This window comes from Musa acuminata, chromosome BXJ1-7 (genome assembly GCF_036884655.1).
Source record: "Musa acuminata AAA Group cultivar baxijiao chromosome BXJ1-7, Cavendish_Baxijiao_AAA, whole genome shotgun sequence".
NCBI lineage: Eukaryota > Viridiplantae > Streptophyta > Magnoliopsida > Zingiberales > Musaceae > Musa > Musa acuminata.
Window position 1 is genome coordinate 6,051,592 of NC_088333.1, and position 19,173 is coordinate 6,070,764.

At 39.4% G+C, this 19,173-nt stretch overlaps 1 protein-coding gene and 3 long non-coding RNA genes across 4 annotated transcripts; 3 read left to right on the forward strand and 1 right to left on the reverse strand.

Moving 5' to 3' along the window:
• Positions 1–13: 13 nt before the first annotated feature.
• Positions 14–1,295, forward strand: LOC135678456 (uncharacterized). The gene is made up of 3 exons (XR_010514955.1): positions 14–224; positions 322–433; positions 1,072–1,295. It is a non-coding gene; the product is annotated as an uncharacterized LOC135678456 (long non-coding RNA).
• LOC108953321 (uncharacterized) lies at positions 641–4,210 on the reverse strand. The gene is made up of 2 exons (XR_001978947.2): positions 4,074–4,210; positions 641–1,295 (listed from the first exon to the last, which is right to left on the reverse strand). It is a non-coding gene; the product is annotated as an uncharacterized LOC108953321 (long non-coding RNA).
• A 161-nt stretch (positions 4,211–4,371) lies between these two features.
• On the forward strand, positions 4,372–6,767 carry LOC108953405 (uncharacterized). Its single transcript, XR_010514954.1, has 4 exons — positions 4,372–4,631; positions 5,199–5,276; positions 5,683–5,753; positions 6,535–6,767. It is a non-coding gene; the product is annotated as an uncharacterized LOC108953405 (long non-coding RNA).
• Positions 6,768–12,322: 5,555 nt separating this feature from the next.
• On the forward strand, positions 12,323–15,525 carry LOC135678457 (F-box protein At5g46170-like). Its single transcript, XM_065191301.1, has 2 exons — positions 12,323–13,815; positions 15,116–15,525. Exon 1 carries the CDS (start codon positions 12,561–12,563, stop codon positions 13,779–13,781), a length of 1,221 nt encoding a protein of 406 aa, XP_065047373.1. The 5' UTR covers positions 12,323–12,560; the 3' UTR covers positions 13,782–13,815; positions 15,116–15,525.
• Positions 15,526–19,173: the final 3,648 nt, after the last annotated feature.

A 19,173-nucleotide genomic window follows, 5' to 3' on the forward strand; every position in this document is an offset into this window, starting at 1 on the left:
AAAGGGTGAGAAGGACAATTGGGTTTTGGATCAGCTTTTCGAGGTGGGAATGAACGACGGTATCTGCAACACTGCCTTCTCATCCACAAACGTCGACTCGGAGCTCTACATCCCAAAAAATTCCTCCATTTTTCTGCTGTTTATCCGAAGAAGCCAACCAAACGAAGTGAATCGAAGCCACAGATTTCCAGCAATCTTGCTCCATAATTTGCGACTCCTATCCGGTCTATTCCTACCTAATCGAGTTGTTGTGTTGGTTTCGATACTACTACATGTCTTATTAGTTTATATTATCTTGAGAGCTTTGTGACCCCGTTGCAGGTTTTTTGATGTGGACAACTGAGTGTGCATGGAAATTAACCTCCTAAAATAGAACTAATGGATTGAGTTGGGGGGTCAAATTTCTGCAGAAAGAAGCACATGAGGTTCACAGGTTGGGCTAGAAATGAGGACATTATCATGTTTGGATTTATCCTCGAATTGCAGATGAGACTGCTGTCGATGTTTCTGCTAAAAGATGAGTAGACTATGTTTTGGTTTCACCCACATCATGTTTTGGCTGCTTAGGAGTATAGAGTTTGGAGTGCCATCCACCACCTAACAAGTATGCCAAATCATATAATGAAACATAAGAAGGAAGTATCAGAATTTGCTCGGATGCTTAAATTCTTCACCTGTATATGAATTGGAACAATTTTCTGCATAATTTTTGTTTCGAAAAATACATGAACGAGTAGCTAATCCATGAGCTCAATATAGTCTCTGTTTGTTTGAGCCTATCATGAGTCTTAATTGAGATGTTCTAAGGTAGAGCAGAATTGTCCCTCATGATAGGTTTCAAAGATACAAAGTTCTACCAAGAAAATAGTGCTTCTATCATCTTGTCAATAAACAAACACTATACACCTTATACTTCATTTCCAATCACAGCCAAACCAAAGTGTTAAAGAGACAAATTGAGACGAGTTGAAATGAAGCTATGTATCCTTTTACTGAGCCTGATTAACTATCAAGTCCTGCATATATTTTGGCTTTTCCCTTATGTATGTCTCTTCTCCTTTTTCTTCTTAGGTCATCGAAAGGCTTGACGAGTGATGGGAGTATCTGCCACTGACTTCCATGTCTGACTAAACTGGCTCGCTTAAAATCATCTTCCCAGACACTCTCAAAAGACCAAGTAGGAACTTTTGGACCTCCATCGATGCCAAAGACTTCATCCGGTCCCAGTTGCTGTTTCTTTCGGGCATCACTCAGTGTACGAGTTCACCATACAACAGTCCAGAACAATCTAAGAGCTGCAATACGCATCAATATCATATGAAGTGAATAAACAATTCAGGAAGAGCGTGAAAAAGGATCAGGAAAAATGATGATTGTGAGAACATCTCAAGTAGAGGCCTCATGAACTTGTGAAAGGCATGCATGTTCTGATCAACAAGGATTCATATTATGCAGCCAACATCAGGAAATATATGATGTCAAACCTGGCATAGAAAGGATAGCATGAAGCAACAAGTAGAGCTCTTGCAGAGATATGCACAACAGAATAGCACACGTAAACAGGTAAACTAAAGTGATGTGGTGGAGAAAGACAAAAACATTTTTAACCTTTGAAAGATGTTAGTAAAATGACTAACAACTAGCGCATCATGGAAGAGGGGATGATCATCCGCATAAACCATGATAGAGGGGTGAAAAGAAGTAACACATCATACATTGTCAATAAAGCTGCAATAAGGGCAACCTCACATGATTAAAACAATAGTTTACACTGGGCTGCTTGATCTCGGTTTTAGACTCGAAGCATAATTTACTTTGTACACTATATTATATCACCATCTTCTGTCTTTAAGTGCAAAAGTAGGCGTTGCTGGTAAAGATACTTCATTGTAACACAAGCGAAAATTCTGGTTCTAATGCAAGATGCTGACATAAGATGGTAGTTTATCAAATCAGTCATATGAAGACAAAATATCTACAACTAGATAAACCAAACATATAAGGTAAGCAGCATAAGTCTATATTCTTGCCTAGGTGACTATATTTGAAGCTAGGAATCCATAGAAACCCTCAGTTAATGCTATGCTATGCTCCTGCAAAATTCTAACCAAATACAAAAGGCAAAAAATAGCATTAGGTCTATGATGCCCATTAGGAGAACTACACGAGCAATTGAGCAATATAATTATAGTGAATCATCGACTGAGAGAGGGAGATGATCGTCTCAAGAAAGGTGAGCCTCTTAATCCTTTATCCTTTCGGGTTGATTCGGAAAGCCCGATACTTATGGCTTTCAAAGATTAAAAAAAGAGTTTTTCTGGATCAATTGGATGCAAGGTACTAGCTTTACTTAATGTCAACCACAGAATCTAAGGGGAGCCGCTGGTGACATGTCAAATTCTGGTTAGATGGCATAAGCCAAACTAGCGTCGACTGAAATTAAATATCAATGTTCTTTTGAGCATAAATCTATAGATCGGGGTGTAGGTTTTGTTAGTAGAACAAGTGATGGTACTTGTTTGCTTGCAGGATACAGATTCATTAAGGAGAGTGGATGCTGCTACAATGAGTTGATTGCGATCAAGGAATAAAGTAAAATTGATTGGTGAAGGAATTACCAAAATTGTGATTGAATTAGATGCAAAATTGATCATAAAAATACTGGAGAGAAAGACTGAGCCTTCTTGAAAACTTCTTAATGTCACTAGAGAAATTATGTACTTCAAAGGTTTTCTATGCATATTATTGTGCATGTTTACAGAGACGGAAATAGGCGTGCTAATTAGCTTGCCAGCCATGCTAGAAGTAATAGGTCTATTCATTTTTCAGCAAGAGCAGGGCCAGAAGACCTGTGCTCACTTTTGTTTTTTGATCCGCAAGGTATTGTTTGTAACATATATTTGCAGTAATATATCGATTTTTTGATTGAAAAATAATTAGAATGAATCAGTAAAGTGTGTTGTACTTACAAAATAAAGTATTCAGACTGAGGGGATTGGTCACTGAAGAATTCTGATCCAGTTGCATTTACATTTCATCATCAGCTTCACTGTTGTCTAGAGTCCAAGGTTCACCGTACCATAATGTACCGCTCGATACGGGTAGTACATATCGGTCCGACAAAGAACTGATAATGGCAGTATATCAGTATGTCTCTATGTATCATGTGTTGGTATGCTCAGTACAGCTCGGTACATACCATACCAATAACTAGTCGATATACCGGTATGGATCAGTAAGGCGAAAGCTTTGATAACCCACAACCCTATCATCGACTGCAGTAGATTACAAAGAATCTGTATCCTTAGAGCTAGAGCAATGGGGACTCAGAACCAGGAACATCGCAGGTGCCTTCTTCACCTATCTAGTTAAGTATCGACAACTTTGAAGATGTTGAGTGTACAGAACTCAACCAAGAAACTACTGAGACATCAATGTATTAATATGGAACATAACTAATATTTTCAATTAAATTTCATGAGTCACCCAACACAGCCGAAGAGGAAACAGGAGATCCTATGAACCTCAACGAGAAAAATGTAGTAAGAGAACAGCTAATAAAAAGGACAAAACTTTCCCTTCATTTAGCAACTGGTAGAGTCATGGACTCCAAATAGTTCTTCCTGTTCATATAATCTCGCAAAAGGGAAGGGGAAAATATCAACTCAACATCATCCAAAAGTGCCTTCAAGATTCAACAAATCCCTTATGAGCACATCTGAACCAACGCCAATAACACCAATTTCCATCTTCAGTTGTGTTAATCAAATTCAAGAAGCTCCGATTTTACCAGTCTAGACCTCCCTAAACCATCAAGCCACCATCCCACCGTCCAAAACCTATACAGGCAACACCCGATTCTTGAATCCGCAAGGCCAAATGAGAGAGACGAGAAGTTGAACCGCGACGAATCAACCCACCCACCATATAAACCCTAATCAACACTCCTATCATAAGCAACGAGAACGACGCAAAGAAGACGCGGTTGCTGAGTAGGTTTAATTTTTCGGATCAGAGGAGACCAGAAGCAAGATCGACTCGTGGAAGAAGGAGAGGCGGGGACTGATACGAACCTGCCAGTTACCCGGTCGTGTACCTGCCTAAGGCTGCTGACGGCGGTTGGTAGCCTACGCGGCGGTGCTGCTCCGCGAACAAGTCCAAAGCTTTTATTCTCCGAAAGCCGAAGCCAACTCCCGCGACACCACAAGATGGCACTCGAAACGCGCCAGCCAACGACTTTGATCACGACTTACGGTACGGGTGTAACCTTCCCGTGACGGCTGCTCCATGCCGTGTTGTCGGCGTTTATGTCGTAGCTTAAGTGACCACTTGAAGAGGAGAGAGCAGGAGCAAAGACGAGGCACGACAGAAGGGTGTGCGCTCATCCATTCTTACACCCCCCCCAACTCTGTGGTCTTTGGACGAGGAGGAGGACGAACACGAAGGGGAGGAGGGGAGGGAGAAGGAGGGTGCTGATGATGATGAGACACAATGGCTGCATCAATGAGGCAACTGCAGAGGGTGCCAAACCGGATCGTCGGCGCAAGAAACATGTGTGCCTTGCCGCAGAAATCCCCTCTCTCCTCTTCTGAGGAGCTCATGAGGTTGGAACAGCAGTGTAGCGCTCACACGTAAGCCTGCCTTGAATTTTGTTCCCTCTATGTGATGCCCTCTGTTGTCATCATTTGTTGCTGCTCCATTTTAATGTTCTATTGCATGTGCATCAGGCGCCTAGGTTGCTTTATACAGCAAATGTGAGGAACCCTCTGTTCGCCTCTGTTTGCAGCATTATATGTCCTCGATTAAGGAGTTCTTTAATTGGATTTGCCTCGCGCAAGATGTAAAAGGATCTGAGTTAGAAGCTAGATACGATTGTGCTGCATTGCGTATGTGAGAGATTTGTTTGTGCATGTCCATGCGTGTCAATTATCATGATTGATACTTAAGACTAGTCCAGGATTGGTTTAGAAAGTACTTGGACACTGTTTTGATTCACCAGGAACCCGATTTTGTTTTGTTCCTCTTCGTTCTATCTGGTATTTGTTTCTGCAATTAGTCTTTGGGTGCCATCATCAGCTTCTACCATCTTTCAGCTTTTATCGTAGTTATAATGCTCATGATGTTGATAAAGTTTCCTTGTTGATTTAATAGTACCAAAATATTCTGTTAATTAACGTGGGTCTTTGATTTTTATGCAGTTACCATCTCATTCCTATGGTGTTTTCTCAAGCAAAAAGTACATTGATTTCTTATCTGCGTATTCTGCTGTTGATCAGGTCTGTGATGTTTTAAGAAACAACTATTTCTTATCTGCTTGTTCTTCCTATTCACTGACCTCAAACACAAATTTTCTGATTAAACCGTTTCTCCCCTTTTTTATTGATGATTAACAACCTAAAATTTGATCGAGACCATGGGAGTCTCAAAGGCATCAATTTTCTTCGTCTGTGTTTCAGCCTAATATGTTCTGCTTGTATTTTGGATTCCTAACTTTTACTAATTTAATTTTCTTCTTTCGGGACATTGTCATCCAAAAATTATGAAAGCTTTAATTGATCAAGCAGAAAGGCTCACTCTTAGCTCTAGAGCCTTCCTTCTATAATGATAAATTTCCAACTTTTGCAGAGCATCTTACACAGATGTTTGGATATGAAATGATGTTACCAATGAATACTGGTGCAGAGGGTGTGGAAACAGCATTGAAGTTGGCACGAAAATGGAGCTATGAGAAGAAAAAGATCCCCAAGGATGAGGTGAGGCTTTAAAAACACTCAGCACTTTTGCTCATTATATTGTTTGAGTTGTAATTTAATTTTCTTCATGCACAAACATTGACAGATTTTTTAGATTTATGAGCAGCATGAAACATTTTTGCATTGATATTAAAACTCCTATTGTGAAAAACATTAGTATCTTCATCAAATTGTACCACACTTGATTTTGCTGTGAAGGGATTTACTACATGTAAGCTCTATAGGTCCTAGACAGTTATTGTCATTGCTGTTTCTTTACATTCAGAAAAGTTTTCTGTATGACAAGTTGATGAATTAAAATCTGGACTTTCTGAAAGAATCACCATGCAACTCTAGGTTTTCTGGAGTATGCCAAAATTCAGAATTTTAGTGAGTGTTATTCATTTGTTGCTTTTGGTATAACTTGTTAAACTTTGTTGTTCTCCTTAGATCATTTAATGATATACTAACTGCTTAGTACATGCAATGATTCTTGCAACTACTTCAATATTTAAAATGGCTGAAACTAGTTCATTATTTAAAATGGTACACATTTTATGTGCCAATGAACTCAAGCTAGTCAGAATTGACAGTTGCCAATTCTCCATTGAGGCCATGTTGTTTTCTTATTGTTAATCCTGTAGATCGACAAAGTTTTTTGTAAGGTTTCATTCTTTGGATAGTATTTTTCCAGACATCCAAGTGAAAATATTAGTGACTGGATGATTTTTCCGGGATTCCAGAACAGCTATAAGTGATTTTACATAATATGACAATATAACTGGACTTCATTTTCCTGCAGGGCTACTATGTTGGGACAGGAGTTCAGGAATCAACTAATGAAGATTCATCTGCAGTTCCCACGAATAGTAAAATAGATTGAAGGAAGAGGATTGCTTAACGCAGTAGAATTGAACAACAAAGAACTATCTCCTGTTTCTTCATATGATTTATGTATTAAACTGAAGGAGAGTGGCATTCTCACAAAGCCAACACATGATTCCATTAGTCAATTCGCTCCACCACCATCCATAAGGTAAGCATTCAATGGTTGTTTTTTTTTTCTTTATAACCTTTGGAGTCTCGAAAATGTTTAAATACTATTTGATGGTTTTGCAGCAGATGGTATAGGGTGCCATACTACCATTTATCATTGTGGAAAAAGAAAACCCAAGATGCTTGGTTAACTAGGTGTATTTTCGTCATTAAATATTCATCTACACTGAATTGCTCCAATAGTTTTGAAGTGGATGCGTATGATTTAATTCTGAATTAAGTATCTGTAGTTATACTCATCACAGTAGAGCTGAACCTGCCAAATAAGTAGTTCATTAATAATATGTGCACTGTTACTACTCAGTTTAACTAGGTGTATTTTCAACATATGTTAGCTTTTATTTTTATTGTCAGGATTAGGCATATGAAGTTCTCAGTGGATTTCATATACATTTATGACCTCCGTTGATCTTGAAAAGTCACTTATCTCCTGTATCTTCACTAGTTTCGTAGAAGAGTTGCAAATTTTTAGTTTATGATAAATTCTTATTTATTTGCTGATAGTTATGCCAGTTTCATAGTTGTGGCACTATACAATGTAATGAACTGCTCATTGGGCAGGTTCAGTTGCTAATTTCTTTTACTAAAGGAGTGATTTTCCTGTAGGTTTTTGAATTATCGATAACTAGATGACTTTATTTCTGTGTGGCATGTGAATTCATTTTTAATAATAGGTTATTTGAATTCTAGTAAATCATTTTTTTTCTTTTTTAGTCATAATTATTGCTAGTGTTTTGTTGATATCTTATCTCATGTTGAAATTTGCTCCTCTTCTCGCACCCACTCCCTCTTCTTCATGCTGCCTTTAACAAACATTTTGTTGTCAGCTTGGTAGGCATTTGTGATGATTTTTAAAGTAGTGAATGGCAGATTATGCCAAGCATTTGCATGCTCTTGCTGGTGGAGCAGATACCATGCAGTTTTGCAAGGCTCAGAATTAACATATTAGGTTCTTAAAGTTGTGGTTTTATTTTTTGATAACTGATAGCTTCAATTATTTGCCTGTCCAGCTTAGAGGAGCTAAACATAGCATCAACGGCTTTCAGTGATGTTTTAGAGATAGATTTACCCAAGATGCAGAAGCAAAAGCCAAAGTCAGAGACTCAGACATCTAAGCAAGCATGTGATAGATGTGGGCGTCAACTGTATGATTCCACAGATATGAACAATTAGTTCTTACAGTCAGATCTATCCATCTTACTACGTAAGTTCTCATCCTATCATCATATTCTTCGCTAAGCTACATATACTTCTTAGTTGAGATAATTAAGTTTCTTCAGATCTATTAGGATCTTGTCCAATTTATGGTTAAGATATATCTCATCACAATTTGTTTGTGTTCTTTCTTTGCTCATTTATAGTATAATACATTACTGCATTTAATTTTATGAGTTGCTCCTGCTATTGGATTGCCTAGAGGAAATTAAGTCCTCGTGCATCAACATTATGACGTATACCTAAGTGTTCATATCTGATTGCCAGAAATGAGTGTTATGTATATAACTCAGTGCTAGCTTTCATCATTGAATGAGGTTTATGCCCATAGTTCTCCTGCTTGCCTAGTGTTCGATCACATAGATTTACACAAGAACATTCGGTCTACAACCAGAGCTTTGAACCTTTGAGGGAACATGTGTGCCACATGCTCTTGATATCCTTGCAATCTCTAAACTTCCTAATCATTAAATTACCTTTTTTCTTTACAAGTTTTCAAGCATATTGTCTTCTTTTACCATTTTGACTTCCATAGACTTGCAGTTTAGGGTTTCTTAAGGGTATGCCCAGTGGCCTAGCTTCAGGATTCAAAATCTAATTTTGTTTCTTGAAAGGGAAGGAAAACCCATTCCTGGCCAAATTCTTCCACTGATTACATTCTGAAGTGACATAATCAATGACTAATTGGCCTTTCTATATTCTGAATCATGCTGAAGGAAATACATTTTTTAGGCCATCTCTATGATTATTTTTTGCCAAGGTCTCTCTTTTGTCAGCAAAAGCATTATACTGATGCCTATAGATGGTCCAGAATATTGACATTGGATATGAATAATCCAGTAGTTTTCATGTACAAAACCAGTGAACCAGATTGACCTAATCCACAAGTCAAAGCCCTAAACTACTGAACACTGATTTTATTTGTGTTCAAAGTCAAAGGTTAGAATCTTTTTGTAACTTAAAAAAACAAGTAATCCAACATGGAGATCTGCATAACAAAAGCCTATAGTCAGCTCACACAGGCCAGCTTTGAAATTAATATCACATCTTTAGTTGTCATTGGCAACAAGTTTAGCTAGAATTGTTACTTAGCTCAGGCCAAGAGAAGAAGTGTTTTCAATCCATCTGGTTTGCAAGGTTGATGTATTCAGAGTGAAGGATCATTAGACTCAAAATCCAAGTTTTGATATTGGAACTCTTTACCATCAAAAACCTATTTGCAATATGAGTTTAGATGAAAAGAAGGAAGGAATACATATGGAATTGGTATCTACAACTTTCAACAAAGCTTATTCTACCACTTTGTTGCTGGAATTTTATATAAATATCATCTTTGTTAGTAATTATTATCATTATTCTTGTTGCTACAACTATCAACGTCTCCACAGGCACCCTCAACTGTAGCCATGATGCCATTGAAATAACAAGGAATTTTATTATGTAATCATGGGAGATTTTTTTTCCCTTAACATAAATTAAATTACCATTAATAACATGTTATTTTATTTGAATTATTAACTTTCTTGTTTGTGTAGTATATTTGAGAAAATCATTAAAATTAATTTTCTTATTAGTTGACTTTTAGAAAATAATTATTTTAAATTTTATTTTGTGTGTGAATTATAAGAAATAAATTTTATCATTCTATTTTTTATATGAAAATAAAAAATTAATTTAAAATAAAAATTATACTTTCACTTGCTTTGGGAGGACTCATCTTCTTATATATAAAGAGAGTTTCCTTGATAATGGGAGGATCGAGGAGAGGAATCTCGAAAACAGGATCCCCAATGAGAGATAAGATCCTCTATTATATTCTTATTAATTTTTATTCATATTTTTAAAATTTTGATATTAGAATTATTATAATTTGTATGATATATGATAATATTTTAATGTTTAAATTTTATGATTAATAAATAATGATAATTAAATTATGATGTTAGAATAATTAATTATATAATTATATAATTTTAATTAATTTAATTATATATATTTGTGTTTCAAGAAATTATGTGCGAATTTTTATGATTTAATTAGTTTTAATTTTTAAAATCATAAATCTAAATTACTCAATTTATACAAAAGAATGGATTTGAGGTTAATTATTATTTTTTAATATTTTAAAGTACTTTTGTAAATATTAAAATCTAATTTAATATGAGGGGTCAAATTGGAGTTTGACTTAAATTGATTAGTCCATGTGACCAAGCATGATCCAACCCATGTGGCTAAGTATATAACCTAGTATATGTGGCTAAGCATGACCCAACCCATGTGGTTAAGTATAATCCAATTTATGTGGTTAGATATAACATAACCTATGTAACGAAACATAACCTAACCTATGTAGCTAAGCATAACCCAGCCTATACAGCTAAGTACAACACAACCCATGTGCCAATCACGACTCATGGTCAAACATGACCTAACTTATGTGGTGAGACATGGTCCCACTCATATGATTAGGATAACTCAACCAACGAGTCAAGCATGGCCCAATTCAATGATAAAACTTAGTTCAACTTGTAAGTGAGGCTCAGTCTTGCCCATGAAGTTAGGCCTACCGAGCCATGCGATTGGTGCTAGACATCGTCGCCTCTCTATCTAACCTATTATTCCTCGGCCTAACCTGCTACTTAAGATAGACATGTGCAGCGCATGTGACCCGTGAAACAGTTGGATCTGATCTAACATTATGTAACATAGTCTAATTTCCTCTTCCTTTATTGGTTTGAGCTCATTAGGTAAGTAAACAAGATGAGTTTGATCGGTTCAAGCCAATTCAAGGTAATTCCAAACCAACTTGATCGATTCAAGCTAACTTGACCTAATTAAAATTAATCAAATCTAAATCTACAGTGATTCTAAATAGATTCTATAAGGATTTGAGATTGGTTATGTTAGTTTCTAATTGAATTGAGCTAGGTTTAAGTCAATTAAGTTATTCCAATTAGAGTTCATTGACTGACTATTGAGAAATTGATCTTTATGATTTGGTGAACTTAAAATTTTTATTTGAATGTATTATTTAGAAATAATTAATAATTTTATCTTTCTTTTAGATTAAGTTGATGATATTGATATGATTGTTACCATATAATATATATGACTATGTTGAGTTGTTCACGTAAAAAATACAATATGTGAAAGAAACTATTGGCCTATCATAGTGTGGAACCACTGATGAACATAATTTAGCAAGTCATATCAAGCATAATTCCTCATAATATTTTATCATACTATTTCATGGATGTGTACGAATGAATGAATATAAATGAATAATTATAGTTGACTATATATCATTATCGATGGCAGATAGGGTGATTCTCTTTAAGGATTAGCGAGTTATCATTACTGTTGGGAGGAACGTATCCTCACTTGGGCGAATGAGAGATATCATTCTATCTGGTATTGGAAGTGTGATATAAGTTTTCTCTATCGTTATTAAAAGGAATCTATCGGTTTGTTACTCTATCCGTTGTAGGGAGAGTGTACCATTGAGTGTCATATACGTCTTCGTCACTTTGACCGTTATGTATGTCATCAAAATATATTACATGTGACTAATGTATGATTTTATTTACTATATAAAAATTATTATTATTTTTATGATATATGAGTGTTATAGCGAATTGATACCATTATCATTTTATATTAAATTATAAATATGTATATATACTTTATGGGTATTTAAAATTATTTTATAATTTTTTTTAGAAGTTCATAACATATGTTGTTGGTATTTATCTTATATTTATTTTCAAAGCAACTTATTACTTTTGTAATAGATCGAAGGTTTGGATAGAGAAGACTTTTTAGTCACTATGATCTAAAAAATATGATATTTTTTAGTTAAAAAAATATTTAGTATTATAAAGATAAAAAATTAAATTCAAAGTAATTTTTTTATAAATTATGAATAATGAAATGATGATTTTTTTGTTGTGAAGGACATATTAGTAAATTCAAGTTCGCTGCTGTGTTTGAGCAAAAACAAATTTGAAGGACAAATTAGTAAATTCAAATCCACTGCTGTGTTTGAGCAAAACAAATTTGAAGGACAAATTAGTAAATTCAAGCTTGCACGGAGCACAGATTTGAGCATCACACGTGGGCCCGGACCAACCATCAGCACTTCGCACGTGTTCCCATTTCATTAAGATAAACACTTTAAATTAAGAAAAAACACGTAATAGAAAATAAATAGGGAAAAAAAACATGTGCCCTTTTCCTCTTCGCCCCTTAAAATTTACTCAATATTGTTATTATGGATTAAACATATTACATTAAACACTTATATTATCGAAATTTGGCTCGGAAAGAACGGCTTCCGGCTCGATTCCTCCTCTCCATTGCGCCTTAAAAATTCGTGCCGGCACCCCGTAGTTCCCCAGGATTAGGGTTGAGGAGGCTCCTCTCCCTCTCTCCTTTTTCGTTGCCGATCCCGGTACAGGGTGCCTTTTTAGGTCTGTAGGTGGGGAATTGATCTCATTTACATCGATCGCTCTGCCGCAGATCTCTCGATCCGTCTCGATCGGAAAAGGTTCCGATCCGATGACGTCCCCCGGAAGCCCCGCGGCGGCCGTGGATCTGCGACAGTGGCGCGGGGATGCGCAGGAGGAGGAGGATGAGGAGGGGATCGACCACTTAGATCGGCTGCCGGACTCCGTGCTGCTCGTTGTCTTCAACCGGATCGGCGACGTCAAGGCCCTGGGACGGTGCTGCGTCGTCTGCCGCCGATTCCACGACCTCGTCCCTCTCGTCGATTCCGTCCTCGTCCGCGTCGATTGCGTCATCTCCGACGATCCTATCCCCTCCCCCGCCGGGGGCGCCGGCGCGGACAGGTCCCGGGGGGTCTTCTCCCACCTTGCCCGCATCGTCATCGGCGGCATCGTCAAGCCCTTGCAGGCTCTCGGTCATATCCTCGCCCCTTCTGCCGCCGTCGCCTCCAACCGAAGGTCCTCGCCTTCGTCCCCTTCCTCCTCCCCCTCCTCCTCGAGGTCGTCGGAGATCTCCCACCACTCCCCGGCGGAGGTCTTGAAGAACTTTAAGGAGATCCGCCGGCTCAGGATCGAGCTCCCCGCCGGCGAGCTCGGCGTCGATGACGGCGTCCTCCTGAAGTGGAAGGCCGAGTTCGGATCAACCCTCGATAGCTGTGTCATCCTTGGCGCGTCTTCTGTCCTCTCTTCGTCTTCCATCCTGCCCAAATCCTCGAGCCCCAACCCTAACCCTAGCTTCCAGGACACTTGTGGGGCTGATGACAGCGGGAGCATGCCGGATTCGTTTTACACCAGCGGAAACTTGAAGCTTAGGGTGTTCTGGACGATCAGCTCCTTGATTGCCGCTTCGGCACGGCATTACCTCCTCCAGCCAATCATAGCTGATCACGAGGCGCTGGAAAGGTTAGAGCTCACAGACGTCGATGGGCAGGGGGTACTGACGATGGACCGTTGGCAGCTGCAGGAGTTCAGGGCAAAGCCGTTGTCAGCATCAGGGAGCTCGCAGCGGACCCTGGTGCCAGCCCTCAGCATGTGGTTGTGGTACGCCCCCTACCTGGAGCTTCCTGGTGGGATGGTGCTGAAGGGGGCGACACTGGTGGCTGTCCGGCCAAGCCAGGAGCAGGGAATGGAGGTTGCGAGTAGTGGAGAATTTGGTGGTGTCGTAGAATTCTCAGACAGGTGTTCGATTTCCAGTGCATTCGAAGAGCCATACAGGTCAGCAGCAGGGATGCTCATGAAGAGGAGAACGTACTGTCTTGAGATGAATTCATTCTGAGATTGGAATGATACCAAAGTCTTATCTTTGGAAGGTAAAATGCCAGATAATGGTAGTTGATTTTACTTCTTTCAAAGATATTGAATTTTGAAGTAGAGTTTCCAGTATGTTGTGTCAATGGAGGTACAGAAATTTAGAATCAGAATATGTTGACATTACATATGTTAGGGTTATGAATGAGCAGCTGGAACGCTGGGTTACCAGAATTTTATATGGTTGTTTGTGCTGTAATTCAATATTTGACTGTATTGAAAGAAATGCATTCACTAAGAAATATCTGCTTAAAGCTAATGCTCTTTGTTTGAAGTTATTATTACATTAAGTAAAGTTCATATGAAGTTTACAATATTTTAATTGTACTTGTATCTTTTTTTCCACAGCATTTGCTTTTGTGCTTTTGATGATTGGTTTTGCTAGTTTACTCAAATCCCCATAGGTCAGAAGTTATGCAAAAGAATTTCCAAAACTTTCTCTTTTGTTGGTGTTTCGTTCTTGAATGGAATTTTTCTTTGAGTACTAGCTTTATAGTAGCCTGTAAGTCATTTGTTGTTTCCTCTCTTGAAGGTGTTCTAGCATATTACTGAAAGGAATCATGATTTGACTAAGATCAATTCATGAATGCTATGAGATATGAAGGTTATCTAATTTTTCCTACATATTGCATTGCTAACATGCTCAGTTGGTCTTATATGGAATTATAATATTGAGGATGAACTAAGTCCATTTGCAAAAGCAGTGTTCTTTAATGTTTTTGGGTTATTGATCATGAGATAATTAAAATAGACATTGATTGAACCAAGTCCATTTGCAAAAGCAGTGCTCTTTAATGTTTTTGTGTTATTGATCATGAGATAATTAAAATGGATATTGATTGTCTATATGAATGGTTTTGATTTCATGTATTTCTCTGCTGTGCATGTCGTCTTCAAGTCAGTCATGCTGTTAAGTTGTATGAGGTCTTATTTTATTAAATCTTTATTCTGAAATCTTTATCCTATATTATATATATACATTTTGAGCTGTGTATGTTATGTAATTGTTTGCCTTTATATGGTGTCACTTGATATTAAATGGTTGAGCTTATTCCACAATGATGATATTGATGATAAATGTGGTTGTGCACTTTGTATATATATAATATATACAAAGTGCACAACCACATTTATCATATTGCTACATGACCAGTGAACCATATCATATATTTATTGACATTTCTTTGAGATAAGAGTAATGAATAGATACTCCATACCAAATTTCAATTTGCTCTCTGATATTCTGTAGTCAATTATCCGTGCTTGGCATAAGCGATTGACTCATGCTTGTTAAACTTGCAGATTTTTATGGAGTTTTGAAGTGGTAGGGAGTAAAAGCATGTCCGAAGTCAGATGAGACTTATTGGCTTCCTGGTAATAAATTTCCTCACTTTATTGGTGATTGGCAACCAATCTCCATCCAATGCAGTAATGATATACTGCTCATGGTGATCTTTGTGCTGCCGTCCGCGAGAACTGAAATATAACATGCTGTTGTTGTTGTCCTTCCCCCCGAGCAAATTTATCAAGAGTGAACAAAGCTGCCAAAGGCTGTCACTGTTGTTAACGTTGTTGTCTCCTACCTTGTTAATATTGCAGCCGTTAAATAGTAAACATGGTTATTTGATAGATATTAACTTGTAGTGCTCTTGTCATGATCTACTTTTAAGTTTTTCTGCTACTAAGCTTCTATGAAATTACACTTTTGAATCTGCCCCTGGTTGCACTTCATTTTTCTTTTTTCTGATTACAATCTCCTAGGGCATAACATTGAACGCTTGTCGAGTTCTCTATTCCTTGTTTGTTTTAGATGTCCCTATGGCAAGCATTCAGGAATGAAACGCTGGTGATTTGGAGTTCTTTCCATTCTATTGCACGACTTATCCATGTGCATACTTGTGAGTTGAAACAAAGTGTTCAAGTAGTTTGATGATGGTGTGCAATGTTGTCCTCCTGATCTAAAGATCTATGTGAACACCCAATAAGCAGCTGATATAGAGAGAGAGATTGTGTCATTTCCCCTGGAGCAAGAATCATTCGAAGCTGCCCAAAAAGATTTGTTCACTGTTGCTTATTCTCCACTACTGTGTATCTGTGAATATGATTCTGTAGTTGATGTTAATGACTGTTGTAATGCTGATGCCAGTCACCATAATCACCATAATTTAATGTTTTTCATACCCCTGATGTGCTTGCATTCACCGGAATCTTACAATGCCGATGCTTATATATCAGACTGGAAAATTAATTATGCTGATGCACTGTGCAACTTGCTTTCTCACACTCAGATAAGTCCATGTTTCTATTATGCATCACTTCAGCTTTGCAGTTTGATGAAGTTTAAACACAAAGAACCCGTTGAGTCTAACAGAGAGCTAAGTTGCACAAAGGTTTCTCATGCTCAACGAAGTCGATGCTTCGGTCGACAAAGCTAAGCTTAAGTTTAAACATGGCCCGTGATGCCTCCGAAGATTTTGGAGGCACACGTTTCCATCCCGTCCAATTGATGTGTCTCTCCGGTGTTAATTACTTAATTACTGTAGTTAGTTGTTTGGATCTTTATACTTTAAAAAATTATACTGACATTATAGTTGTGAAAATAAAATTTTTATATCTATTTTAATTTAATGATATCAGTTTTATCGATAAAAATATAAAAATAAATATCAAAAAAATAATTTTAACATTCAATGACGGACGACGACGTCGACATAGTTGTCTGGCTACCTTCGATGATGATAAGGTCCGCTTTCGTTGTGATGCCATCCACCTTCGCGAGAAGCGCATCGCTTATGTCATCATCGTTTGTCCTGTGTCGTTTTGTATCTACATTGACACTGATACAATTGTCACTCGAAAATTATGTCAGTCTTGACATAGATGATGGTGGCCGCTCTTCATCCCCCCGCTCCTCTGATATCCCATTCTCTTGGGAGCAACGCTCCGGAATCCCAAAATCCCTCTCCCATCTCCCTGCAACTGAGGACGCCTCTGCCCACCCCCTCCTCCCCCTCCCTCCCCTGGTTCGCTTCCACTTGAAACTCTCCACCATGCAGAAGAAGCACTCTCTCGCCTCCCCAAACTTGTTTATGATCATGCTTGTCCTTTGTTCTAATGGCCTCTTGCGCAACGACAATAATGTGGTTGAGCTCTCGTTAGTGCTCGACGTTGTGCCATAAAGAGCGACGCCGACAGAGCGTCATCATAACTCCTGCCACTCCCCTTATTGTTACGTTAGTTCTGGCACAACCTCTCCCCATGTTAGTTTTGACAATGGGGGAGTGATAGGAGCACCAGCGATCCTCTAGGGATGTCGTGTTAGTTCCGACACCATCTCTCACTGTGTTAGTTTTGACAGTAAGGGAAGTGACAGGAGCTCCGACGACTCTTTGTAGACGTTGCCTTTTGTCGCATGGGTCGGATATTAACCAAAGCTCATCCACATCATTGTCGTCATGCAAGAAGCCATTGGAGCATAGGGCAAGCACAACCACAAATGGGTCAGGGGAGGTAACGTAGCACTTCTTTTGTATGGTAGAGAGTTTTGAGTGGAAGCGGATCGAGGGAGGGAGGGAGAGGAGGGGATGGGCAGAGGCACCCTCAGCTACGGTCGGGTGGGAGAGGGATTTAAGGATTCTAGGGTGTTGCTCCCATGAGAATGGGATAGCAGAGAAGTGGGGGGATAGGGAGCGACTATTATCATCTGCGTCGATGTCAATGTAGTTTTTGAGCATCAATTACATTAGCATTGACGTAGATGCAAAGTGACGTGATGTAACGGACAAACTTCTAAACAAGATGTTGGATGTAATGCTTATGTCTGTCCGTTGTCTTTCGGCATGTTCATGCCTTGTACAGCAGGTAGAGGAGCGGTCGAAGGCTAAATAGTCCCATGTTAGTTGGGTTGGTGGCCTCTTTAGGCTTGTAAATAAAGGTTGTGTCATGTGGACACGTGCGAGAGCTTTTCGGTCTGTAATGAACCATTTTACCCTTTGTTGTGCAACTATTCAGAGCTTGTAAAGTCTGTTTGTAATTTGCATTGTCTATGAAGTGTTTTCCGGACATGTTTGCTTGTGGATCCCGATTGAGGCGTTCTCTTTAACCCGTTCTCTCTTTTGTTGGTCCTAAGGGACAATGGGAGGCTTCGGGGAGGCTGACCTTTGCGGACGGAGGCGCGAGGGTGCCGCACGACTTAGGCAAAACCAGCTAAGGCCGTGACATTATGGTATCAGAGTGGGACAAGCACTCATAGAAACACTTGACATGCAAATGTGGGGGACCTAGCGGGGCTGCGTTGAGGGCAGTCAGCAACGCGCGACCGTTTGAGGGAAAACGGGCATGGAGATGTAGGGAAAAGAGTCGCTCAGAGGAGCGGGCATCTAACATTGGCATTCTGAGGAATAGCCAACCCTTCGCGCAAGAGGCACCATGAGAACAGGCAAGCTTGGAAGAATGCAGAGCGCACAAAGGCTGGGATGGCTGAGTTTGAGCTACGGCTCAACGTTGACAACTTTACTTGATGGTGCTTAAGGCAAGCGATGCGCTTGGCAAAGGACGAGACCATGCAAAGTGGAATGAGTTGCTCAGCGACCGAAAGAGTTGTGCAAAGCTCACAGAGGTGAGGGGAATTGCTAACTCGAAGAATTCGGTACTCATGCATGGGCTTGTATGCGGACGATGGAATGTTCGTGGCCATCCCAAGGCGGTCGAGACTCGGCGCCATGGAGCATTGAAACTTTCTCTTCGGCATGCAAAGGATACATCCGGAGGAGGCTGAAGTGTGCAACGAGTTTAGCATGTTGCTAGGCCTTGAGGGGTGTGGTGGTGGCTGTATTGATGTGGATGCGCAATCTAGCAAGTGCGTTTGCAAGAGGCAGAATAATGCACAGTTTGTTCAACAGATCGGAGTAGTCCAAGGGGATGGTGGTCTCCGAAACGAAGAGAGATGTTGCTCCAACGGGACAGTTATCTAGGAGGGATAAGTCTCGGCACTCCAGAGGGAGAATCATGTGAGACGGACTTCACATGTTGAGGAGGAGTACCTCACAAACAACAACTTCACGAAGCTCGATGGACTGAGCAAGCGGCGAGGAGTTGTCGCATGATCTCGCTCGAGAGAATGCATTGGTGGATGCATTGCGAGATCAAGTGGGGGAGCGACATGAAGAAACTTAAATGAAGGCACACTTAGAGTCGATATGGAGATCGGACTCAAGGGAGGGCTGACCCGTGGAATGGTGGGCGCGAGGGCCACCATCGACTCAATGCAAAAACGAGGAGCGGAGTGACTTGGGTGTAACTTGGCGAAGTACCCAAGCCGCCTAAAGGGAGCCAGCAGAGAAGTTGGAACATGGAGCAGA

Coding starts and splice junctions, on each gene's coding strand:
- LOC135678457 (XM_065191301.1), top strand. CDS start 12,561: ATGACGTCCCCCGGAAGCCCCGCGGCGGCCGTGGATCTGCGACAGTGG.